Source organism: Lathyrus oleraceus, chromosome 5 (assembly GCF_024323335.1).
Source record: "Lathyrus oleraceus cultivar Zhongwan6 chromosome 5, CAAS_Psat_ZW6_1.0, whole genome shotgun sequence".
Taxonomy (NCBI): Eukaryota; Viridiplantae; Streptophyta; class Magnoliopsida; order Fabales; family Fabaceae; genus Lathyrus; species Lathyrus oleraceus.
In genome coordinates, this window is record NC_066583.1 from 106,371,270 (window position 1) to 106,382,987 (window position 11,718).

At 34.1% G+C, this 11,718-nt stretch overlaps 1 protein-coding gene across 1 annotated transcript; it reads right to left on the minus strand.

Moving 5' to 3' along the window:
• Nucleotides 1-6,974: 6,974 nt before the first annotated feature.
• Nucleotides 6,975-9,491, minus strand: LOC127079039 (beta-galactosidase 7-like). The gene is made up of 2 exons (XM_051019453.1): nt 9,021-9,491; nt 6,975-8,837 (listed from the first exon to the last, which is right to left on the minus strand). The coding sequence occupies exons 1-2, from the start codon at nt 9,489-9,491 to the stop codon at nt 6,975-6,977; spliced, it is 2,334 nt and encodes a 777-aa protein (XP_050875410.1).
• Between the last annotated feature and the right edge of the window lie 2,227 nt (nt 9,492-11,718).

Here is an 11,718-nt window from a genome sequence, read left to right on the forward strand (position 1 = left end):
CGCACACAAACAAAAGCAGGCAAAGGCAAACGTGGAGCCCGAATGCCAATCACTGGACTTACATCAGCATCCGAACCAAAACGCACATACACTGGAACCCGAATGCCACTCGATGGTCTTACATCGGCTTCCAAGCACACAACAACATAACAAGTTAATAGGGAGTCGGGGACTCGAGCCTATAACTGTCAAACACACACAAAAAAAGAAAAAGGGCGCCCGGAGAGATCAGCTCAATCTCCTGCCTACATACTTCATCTGGTATGAAGATCAGGGCGATGTAGTTCCCCTACGCAGGGATAAAGAACTTAGCCTAACCAGATAACAGAGGGAGACACAACTAGGGAGACTACGACTCGAGCCTAGATGTTATCATGCAAGATTGTCCCTAAGTTAAGGCTTCTAGCTAACAGACACAGGAAAAAGAAGGGTCTCGATTGCAACTAGGGCAAGAGAAAGGGGAGATCTCAATCACAGCAAGGGTGAGAGAAAAGAATTAGTGTTAGGGGTTAGTCAAACTCGGCAAGACATCGCATCTTGTGCCTACGTATCTCATCTGAACATGAGAATCAGAGTTGCCGTAGTTCGGCTAAACTATTCTTGTTGGTTTGTGTTTTTTAAGTGGACAACGTCACTGCGCAATCTACCTGATGCTCGACCTTTGGAGACTTACTCACCTGTAGTAGAAGGAGTTAACGTATCCTTAAGAGGGGATAATGTTTGTTTGTGTTTTAAGAAAGCTCAAGCAAGAAAGGAAGTCCTATACGAAGGAACCGTGCTACCTTAATTGACATGCAAACGAGACTACACGGAGTCTAGCAAACCTAGGGGATACAATCACACCACACAAGCACATACAGCATAAAATAAACACACCAACAAGGGGCTCAAACATCAAGGCTAGGTTTTAGTCGAGGGGTCATATCAACCTCAACAAACAAACCTCTGGAATGGGGTGAATGGTGCTCTTAACCTTACCATTGAGGGGCTAAGGTGAAGCAGATGAAAGGAGATGAGGGGTGTGCCTCATTGCTCTTATCCCTGGTCAGGGAGAGCATTTAAATATCAGAAGGTGTGGGAGTTCAGAATGGGGGAACTCTTTCCACAAGTTAGACTCTATAGATCTTGGGCTTTTACCCACTATGCATCAACACAGGTAGTGTGAGCAATGTGAGTGACACACAGACTAGAAGGGGATAGGTTGCTTATCCCTTGGGTTCTGCCAATTGCCTCTTCACTTAGGAGGACTTTGCATATATACAGGGACAAGATTTAAACATACACAAACATTGCCTCTTAAGGAGGACTTCAGACAGTTGCCTGGCCAAGTAAAAAGCCAGGTCTTCCAGACTACATGAAGATGAGAAATATACCTCAATGCAAATTGCTTATATAAGCAAAGCAAAGCAAAAGTTCACAAGGAACTGAGCAACTAAAAGCACCTGAAATAGTCAAGCAGATGTTAGTATGCAACTTCAAAACAAAGCAAAAAGAAACAGACATTAACAGTTAATCATAGGCAAATGGATGTGCAAGGCACAAAGCTCAAGGCATGTGAGCCAAGCCACCTACAAAACAAACAAGTTAAACAATAATATTCAAGCAAGCTCAATCAAACAGAATTGGTCTCATTGGTCATTTGTTGGTCAACCTGAAAACATGAACTCAAAGGTGAGTAACAGGACCACTAGGGCAAGCCTAGGGTCAAAAATGAATGAGAAAGTCAAAACAGCAAGCAATGTCCAATCAAAATCAAATTCAAACATTTAGGAAGCAAACCCAATTGGTTTCATGTTCATATCATGCATCATCATCATTTCATAAGCAAAAGAAGTCAAAGCATGGCAAATGAGAGCTCATAGGAGTCAACAGAAAGACTTGCATCAAAATCAAACTCAAACATTTTCAAAAATCACCAAATAAATCATGATCAATCCTAACACATAGAATGGTAAGCATGTCAAATTTCATCTCATTTGGACAAGTGGAAGGCAGTCAATGAAAATCAGAAAGTCAAAACAATTTTGAACATGCTCAAGGAAGTCAACCAAACATGCATCAACTTGCAAAATTCATAAATCAGAGATGGCACATGATAAATGAATGGGACTAAAACCATGGCAAAGCTTAGGATGTCTAGTTATCTCATGTAAAATTTCATGTCCATTTAATAAAGTATGAGCATTTCACAAATGAAATGGCAACATGTATCACACAAAGTCAACATTTTGGTCAAACAGGGGAGAAAATCTCAAACAAATGGAAAATGCCATGAACAATTCCACAAAAAATCACATACAAACTAGACATATACGAGTAGGTTCATGCAAAAAATCAATCCATTTGGAGGTCAATAGGCATGGCTATAAAAATCAACAAGTTGCATATCAATGGTGTGACACAAATTGTCACACCTTACTTCAAAAATTCACAACTCACAATCCAGAAATGAGAAATTCACAAACTCTACATCAATATAAACATGAATGTGTCTAGTTTGTGCTCAAAAAGTTTCAAGTCCATAGGATAAGTCATGACCATTTCACAAAGGTTTTGGTAAAATGTGTACAATATGGATGCATGTTATAAATCAATATGCCAAATAAAATCCAATGATCACAAAATTCTGGAAAAAATATGATAAAAAAGTAGAGATCATGATGAAGATAATGCAAAAATTCCCATGAGAATTGGACTTAAAATGGTGGAGATATGATTTTTCAAAGTTGTTGCATCAAATTGAAATAAAAATTGAAAAAATAAAAGGATTAAATGGATTTAATAAGGACCGGATGGCATTTTTGTAAATATTTGAATCACTAAATGAGACACGGTCGTTTTGGCCACGAAAATGAAATGTTTCTATTGGTTCATGGATGAATAGTAACATGCAACACGTGAGAGCAGAAAATCTGGGCAAGGCATCAAGAACAAACTAGGGTTTCATGAACAGGGAGCCATCTTCATCCTCTCAAATTCGACTCAACCAATTTTTTTTCCAGAAATCACAATTGGACATACAGAAATGATCAGTGAGGCACAACTAACATGAATCCATCATCAATTTTCACTAAAACTCTCTACGAGTCATGAATCGAGCAAGAACATATTTCATCACCAAACTTCATTTCAACATAACTTGCATAATACTTAGCCATTTTTAGTGATTTCAAGTTCATTGTGACCAGAAAAGTCTAATCTAACTAAAGCATGGCATAATTTAGCGAATAGTGAGAGTTGAAAACTTACCAAAATCGAAGAGCAGCTGCAATTCTGATGTTGTTTGGCTCCAAATACTCAAAACAGGTGAAGGTCCAAGCTCCAAAAGGTGAATGGTGGAAGATTTTAGCTCAGTGATGTTTGAAACAGACCAAATCGAAACCTGCCATTGATGAGGTTCTTGAATGCAACAGTCGTGACCCTTGGTTCCAGTTGGGAAAAGGTGATGGAAACGTGCTCACAATGAAGAGAAATGATGAAGCAAACCAAGCCAGGCTCGAGGGTTTTGAGTTTTTTTCAAGGAAAGATTCAAAATGCAAAATGGAGTTTTTTGAGAGTGAGAGGATTCTCTGTATTTCTGGAGGCAGCTAGGGCTTCACAATGAGCAGAAAATGTGTTTATATCTTCTGTTTAAGCTTGGATTAGTGTATGCTAAACATGTTTTGCTTTAATGAGCCAAATTGCTAAGTTGCCAAATTTGTCCATATGGGATGATGCATAAGCAAAGGCCACGAATTTGGGCTTGCAACAAGTCAAAAATAATGTATCTGAACATACTTGGATGGCACAATTGGTTAGAAATGCTTAAATCAAAAAGTCACTTTTCAACCTTACTTGAAAATAAATCAATCAAGTTAAAAAATGCCATTTTGATCCATAGAGTTTTGGTACATGAAAGTTACATTTTTGGAAAGAGGAGGTTAAATATGGCTTGTTGGAAAAAACCTCACCAAATTTGGCCAAATGGTTTGAGAGATATGGCCTTTTGAAGTTCAAGAATTTTTGAAAATGAATTGATCATATCTTGCCAACCATACATGGGAATTGAGAGTTCTTGGACTTTTTGGAAATGGGAGAACAAGATCTTCAACTTTCATGCTGGGCAAAAATTCATTTGAAGCTTGTATCATGATGTAAGTTTGGGATCAAGAAGTTTCCATTTTTGCCAAGTTTCAATTACAGGTCAAGTTTCTATTTCTGGAAATTTCTTGTCTGGCTTTAAATTCTTCCATGATGATGTTTGACATGTTATATGAGGCCTATTTGGACATGAATAAGCTCTCTCAAACCAAATCCATCCATCAAAACCATAAAATCAGTCACAGTTGACCAAGTTTGACTTTTTAGGGTTTCTGACTGTTTGTGCATGGACTGATGACCTCTGAGCCTCCAATCTTTGACCTAATCACTTCAAATGGATCCCCAAGTCATGTGAACATGTTGGACCAACCCTAGGGCCTTGGCTCAATGAAAAACACACTTGCTTGCTTGGTTGACTGATCTCCTGATCAGTTTGACCTAATTCTCTTGATTGGCTTGCACTTGAGGCAAATGGGACAATGCAATGCTATGCAGTGGACCATGTTATGCTATGACCTAATGTGAGAATGTATGTACAATGATAGGTGCAAATTTGAGGTGCTACACATGCGTGAACCAAGCCTTGGCCTAGACGTAGGTCCGGTTGGGGATCGATGTTGCGTGAATCTGAATAATGATCGTGGTTGAGTTATGAGAACTCAGATGCATGTTGCCATACAATTGCGAGATAGTTTCCCCATTGCTCAAGTCTTCGTTCCCTTGTTGACTTGAGTTGGATATGAGTTGAATGTCGATTAGAATACCCTGTAGAGCCGAGTGGACCCATAGGATAGGAGAACTCACTGAGATTATTATCTCATCCCATTATTGTTGTTATTTTTCAGGTATTCTTTACAGGTTGAATTTAAGAGAAACTGTTATGGATGTTTCAAGGGTTGCTGTTCATTATGATCTTCCGCTGTGGAGTTGTGTGCAATGAAGATATTGTACATAGTTCTTAGATTTTTATTGTTTAGGCATTATTGTATAACATGTTCCATTGATGTTTTAGTTTGGACATGTATATATTTTGATGCCATTAGGCACTTATGTTGTGACAATACCAAAATTTAACACTTGTATGATATTATTCTAGATATATATTATACGGGTTGTTACAACATGTTTTTTTGGGAACGACTTATGTCATAAATATTCAAGACTCATACACCACAACTCCACACTATTATTTTGAATTTGTTACCATAGAAACAATTTTAGAACGAGTTGGAGATAACAATGTTCTTTCTGGTAGTATTATACATAAGTTACCCTATAACAATATAAATTGTATTATATAACTATATTCATGTTTCTTTTCAAACATAATTGGAGTGCTTCATTCTCTTGGACATTAAAAACACATTTACTCACAAGGAAAACCTACAAAAATTCTCAGACTTGAGTTAAGGCTATAAGAGTAAGATTTTAACTACTCATACTTGCTTATTCATATATTCGTATATAAATTAAATGTATAAAATTAAAATTAATCTAAACATTATAATCATAATTTATTCATTTTTTCATATGAACGAAATTGTAAAGGCCATGTTGTGGGAAAAAATAGCTATTGAATTTGAAAATTTGATGATAAGTCAACCAGAAAAGAATCACAAGTCGATGATACCATGTGAAGATGGACTCTATGCAAATCATGCCATGGAAATGACAAGCTTTTGGCTATGACTTGGAGAAGAAGAAAGAAAGGCTAACATGCATGCAACAATGAGAAAAGTAGAACCAATGTATTGGTTAATCTTAATCAGTTACATGAGCATTGTTTTGCTTATATATGAAGTAATCTTCAACTAACTAACCAACTATAGTGTAACTAACTTAGAGTTAAGTTATTTATGTTATGGATGTTAGTTACATCATCATGTAGTTACATCGGCATGTGCATGCGTATGATTTACATTATGATCATCATTTCTATTATCATTAACAAAATCAATAATAAAAATTCAACTCATCATCCAATTTAATATCACTAGCTTCTATGTAACTCTTAATAGTCTTAACACATTCATATTCTCTGGCATTGAGTCATCATCTTTGTATATCATATTAAACAACTTCCAAATTAAACGTGTTTTATTTTGTGCGTTTTTACGGTCATAGAACTCTTTTAATTTATTCAACATTTATGACCTTGATTTTACTTCTTATAATCTTCTTCCTATGGGATAAATATGTTCAAACAAGCTATTCATTTATTTGAATTATTATTAAATAGGTTTTATTTTATATATTATTAATTTAATTTTTTGGATGATTTTAGTAATTTTTTCTAACTTTACATTATATTTTATTTGAAATATTTTAATGAATTTACTTACTTAATCTTAAAATTTTATTTTTCTTTCATAAATATTTTAAAATATTAGTGGAAGTGGGAGATATTTTGTAGAATTAAGTTTATAATTGGAGTTATAGATTTTTATGACATCTAATTGCATAATTTAATTATGATTTTAAATCATGGAAGTGAATAAAAAAATGTGAGATAGAAATAAAAGAGAAAAGAGGAACTGCACTAAAGAATATAATTCTAAAGATCGTCACATAAAAAAATTACGACGTGGCATAGGAAAATATAAAAGATATAAGAGTGCACCTGAACATAATCAAAGCCCATCATCAAAGTCATCACATAGGAGTTGTTCACTCCTAATTTGTTTTCTAAGATAATAATAGTTATTTATACTTTTTTTGTTTATTTGTCTAGTCTAAAGTAAGAAAATGAAACTATGATGACTAAGGTTGTAGCATAAGTAAAAAATTGAAATTTTAAAAATAAAAAGTGGAGCCCAACAGAAAAACATAACATAAAGAAATATATGTCACACATTATAGAATGTGCTAACATGGAGACAAATTATAATATAGAACTACACGTGCACCATTTGTACACGATTATCTTCAGGATTAGAGCCATCACATAGGAGTTGCACAGCTAGCTGGCCATTTATGCCACCTTTAGTTATTCCAAATATGGAACTTGTCACGTTAATTGAACATAATTGTTTTCCACCACATGCTTTTTCGACCACTGCCACACTATGGCGTGATTCCCATTCACCTACTTGAAATGATCCACAATTTCCTTGTGGATCTCCATAGCTCGCAAACTGGATTTCTGAAATAGTTTTTCCATCAGGGCATTTTAGTTCTAAGGTTTTTCCATAATCTGTTCTTGCACATATAAAATCAATTGCAACTGTTTGAACAGACACATTAAAAGGGCTTCCACCCATTTCCTCAAACAAAACCAACGTGTTACTTTTTGTGTCATTATTTAAGAATGACCTTGGCACATGGTAAAACCTCTGAGATGGTTCTCCACAACCACTCAAACATTTACCAGCTCCATAATTTCCTCTATAATCACATTTAATATCACATCCATTTTTGTCAGCTACCATTGTAGGCCAATACCTTCCAATACTTTGACCATTAACCCATGCATGTCCTTTTGTAAGGCCTATGAAATCCAAGACTACAGAGTCTTTACCTTCAGGGGTCTTAAAAGTAGTCTTGTACCAAGTCAATGGTTTTCCTATAACAACATTGTTTATGTTCCATTGAACTCCATTTTTAATTTTAGAATCATAGAACCTTCTAGCCTCACCGTTTAATCCAACCTTGTATGACCAACTAGATTTTGATAAATCCATAGTATTACCTGAACTGGTTGCAATGAGTTTCACAGGACCCCCAACAATACCAGTTTCTTTCATATCAAAAGATGCACCATAATGCGCATGACCAACTGTACCACTTAGTAAACTAATAATGTTGGTACCTTGTTTTAATGAAACGATTTTTTCATATGTAAAACGAAGGTTATCATATGTTCCCCACTGTGGGCCAATATATTGTCCATTAACATAGGCATGAAGAACATGGCCTGATGTGTTCACTTGCAAAGTTGCATTACTCCAAGTGGATGTTTCATTGATGAAAACCTTGGTCATGTACCACAAATAATCACTAGCATCAACGGTAACACTCTTTTGCTCTAAAAGTTGAGACGCGTTAAATGTACCTATTGCTTGTAAGGTGTCTTCCACAGGGTCAGATGCCCATGTCCAGATGAGTGAGTTTCCTAATTCTTTAGATAGTTTCTTCACATAAACATTTGTTTGTGCATCAACCTTTGCAGTGTTGAAAACTTCCTTGTTGCAATCTTGGAGAATAGACACTGACCAAGAAGGCACATGGTACTTTCCATCTTGTTGTAGATCAACTTCAACATCCTTAGAATTATGTGAATTACTCAAAAAACAAATTTTTTCTCCAGTGGCATTATTTGCATATGTAGTCAAATATATTGAATATCCATATTGCTTCTCTGTAACCGTTCCATTAGTGAGAACCTTCTCTCCTAACTTTATGGCGGCATGGAGTTTTTTAAGATGTCCCCATTTTGGTTGGTTCAAGTTACCATATTCATCAAGTGGTGCATCATAGTCATATGCTGTAATAATATATGGACCACCCGCAGTTCTTCCAAAATTTGTTCCTCCATGGTACATGTAGTAGTTTTGGAGGACACCACCGTTTTGAAAAAAACGTGCAACTGAAAATGCTACATCTTCAGCAGTTCTGTGTGGCTTCCTTTCACCCCATTTTTGGAACCAGCCAACCCAATTCTCTGTAAACATTTTGGGGCTTTTAGGATTGTTTGGCTTGAAATTATCACAATAATAACCATTGCATGTGTTGATAATAGGTGATGGAGCATTGTTTTGCTTGCACATGATCCATGGGACGCCGACATTTTGAGCTAAAGCCATCTGGGCACACCATTTAATGTATGCATTCCCATCTTCTCCATAATTAGTTATGACATCTCCATATTCATTCTCAATTTGAGCTAAAATAATTGGCCCCCCTTGTGGTGCAAACAATCCAGCTTCTTTGCACAAGGTCACAATCTTTGTTGTGAATATTTTCATTTCCTCCTTAAAAACTACATTGTCAGTCCTTAGTTGAATCCCTGGCAAGTTGTGTAACCACATTGGGAAACCTCCATAGTTCCATTCAGCACAAACATAAGGACCAATTCGAAGCACAACATAAAGACCTTCTTCATGAACATTTTTTAGAAACTTGATGAAGTCTAGATTTTCAGAAAAATCATATTGGCGGCGAATAGGTTCGTGAAGGTCCCAAAATATATATGTTTCGATGGCATCAAGACCACCATCTTTTGCTTTCTTAATAAGATCTGGCCACATTTGGGAAGTGCTGCGTGGGTAGTGGATTGCACCAGATATTATTATTCGTCGTTCTCCATTGATGATAATGGCATTTGTATCATATTCAACCGTTGTTGCAAATGAGAAAGCACACAACAAAAATGAACATATAATAAAAAAGAGCCCAATCCTGGGATTAAACATATTGTTTTGTTCTCCAAAAAAATATTATTGTGTATTGTTTAAAATCAACAGGTTTTTATAGGCATAATTTATTATTTTATTATCCTATTTTTAGTTTATTTGTAAGCCATGTATAAAATCTATCCAATTTGCTAAGATAGATATTTGGGTCTATAATTAACTTTCCTCCATAACTTAAATTGGTCTTTCGGTTATAAATTATGAATTGTCATTTTCTATTGTGAAAGTTTCTTTTGTAAAATATAAAATAACAGTTGGCTAAAAGATCTTATCTTCATTACATATTAGCTAGCCATCTTATGTTTGTACTCCTAAAAAAATCATATTAGCAACACACATCCAATTCCGATTATCATAAAAAAATACAAACAATTTTTTAATAGTTTTTTAACAATAACAATATTTTCTAAAAAACATAATTTTCAATTTCATAAAGTATTAAAATTTTCAAATAATATCTAGAATTAGAAATTAAAATTACAAAAATAAATTTAAGTAATTTAAAGAAGTTGTGATTTATTCACAAGATAACTTAGTATATTTGTATATAATTAAAAAATGGACTAATTATCCATAAAACTACTGAACAACTATTAATAATTATGAACATTGGTAAAGTTGTACAATATTAAAAAACTAAAATTATATATAACTTTTTTTTTCTCAATAAAAGCATTAAATTGTCATTATAAAAAAACAGTCATTACAAAAATCAATCCAATGGATCCAGGTATCAACCAAAACAAGACCTATTATATTCAAGGATGAATTGTATTCACATGGTTTTCTAACTCTCTATGCAATGTACATCTCGCTACAATATTTCGTATTATCTTATCTTTGAAATATGGGTTCTTATCTCTTTGTGAAATATCTTCTCATTCCTACTTCTCCAAATCTCATAAACTGCTTCCGCTATAGCTATTTTCAAAATATGCCACTTCCAAACTTTTATCTTTGTTTCTTTTATCATCCACATTTTCTCTCTATTCCAAATATAAAGATTTCTTCTAATGCCCATCCACATTAGAATGTCTCTCCAAATATGGTTAAGAGCATCACAAGCAAAAAAGAGATGGATCATGGATTCACAATTCTCACAGAAATAACATTTACTAACATTTATAAAACCAAACCTCATTCGTCTATCTTTGATGGAGAGTTTACCATTCAACTTTATATAATTATATCATAATTTTTTTTTGACGCATACTTGGTATCTCTTGGTGGTTCTTGTAACATCTCATACTTTCTCCAAGATATTATTTAGAATTTACTATTAAAATGCGACTGTTTTTTTTATAAAATGGAATACTTATAATGAAAACTGAAATAAAATTCGGAAAAAAATGTAGATTTAATAAAATTGAGCAATGGTTCGACAAATTGCTAGCGAAAGAAAATCAGTATCCGCATTTCTAATCGAGTTCAAATGTTAACAATAAGTGAAGTAAAATAGTATAACACAACGACCAATTATTAAATAAAGTGCTAATTTGCAAAAATCTTATTTTTCTTCCATACGCCCTTCAAGCAACACATTCAATCATGCATTTTTTCTTGAGTACCTAAAATGTTAATTGTAAGGGTCAAATTCCATATGCACGTTGAATCATGTTCACCATAAGAAAATGTCATAAAATAGCACAAAACACTTCACCAAAAAAACTATAATTAAAAGTTTTTTTTGTATTATATATATATATATATATATATATATATATATATATATATATATATATATATATATATATATATATATATATATATATATATATGTGTGTGTGTGTGTGTGTGTGTTATGAAATGCATGAACCCAAAATGACTAATGAGACATTAACCATCTATATATGTAAATCCATTTCAATGGCGGAAGCTGTCCTAAAGTCTCTTGCCACAAAACTCCAAGAAATGTTAATTTGTCACAAAAGCTTATGACAGAAAGGCCTAAAAAGCGTCAAACTTTTTATCAAGACATAACAAGTGACTCTACTACAACATTCCACATAATGCATATTTCACTAGGATAACAAGTACATCTTTTATGAAATTGAAAAAGTATAGGCTGAGTATTTTTACGTGTAAGATATGAATTGAGTTAATAAATTTTTATAAAGCTGAAAGTTGAGAGAAAAGACGGACAAAAGTGACACCGATTGAAGCAAACAATAGAGAAAATTATTGGAATGTACATGACTTTTTCAAGGTAAGGAGAATGGTTCTATTT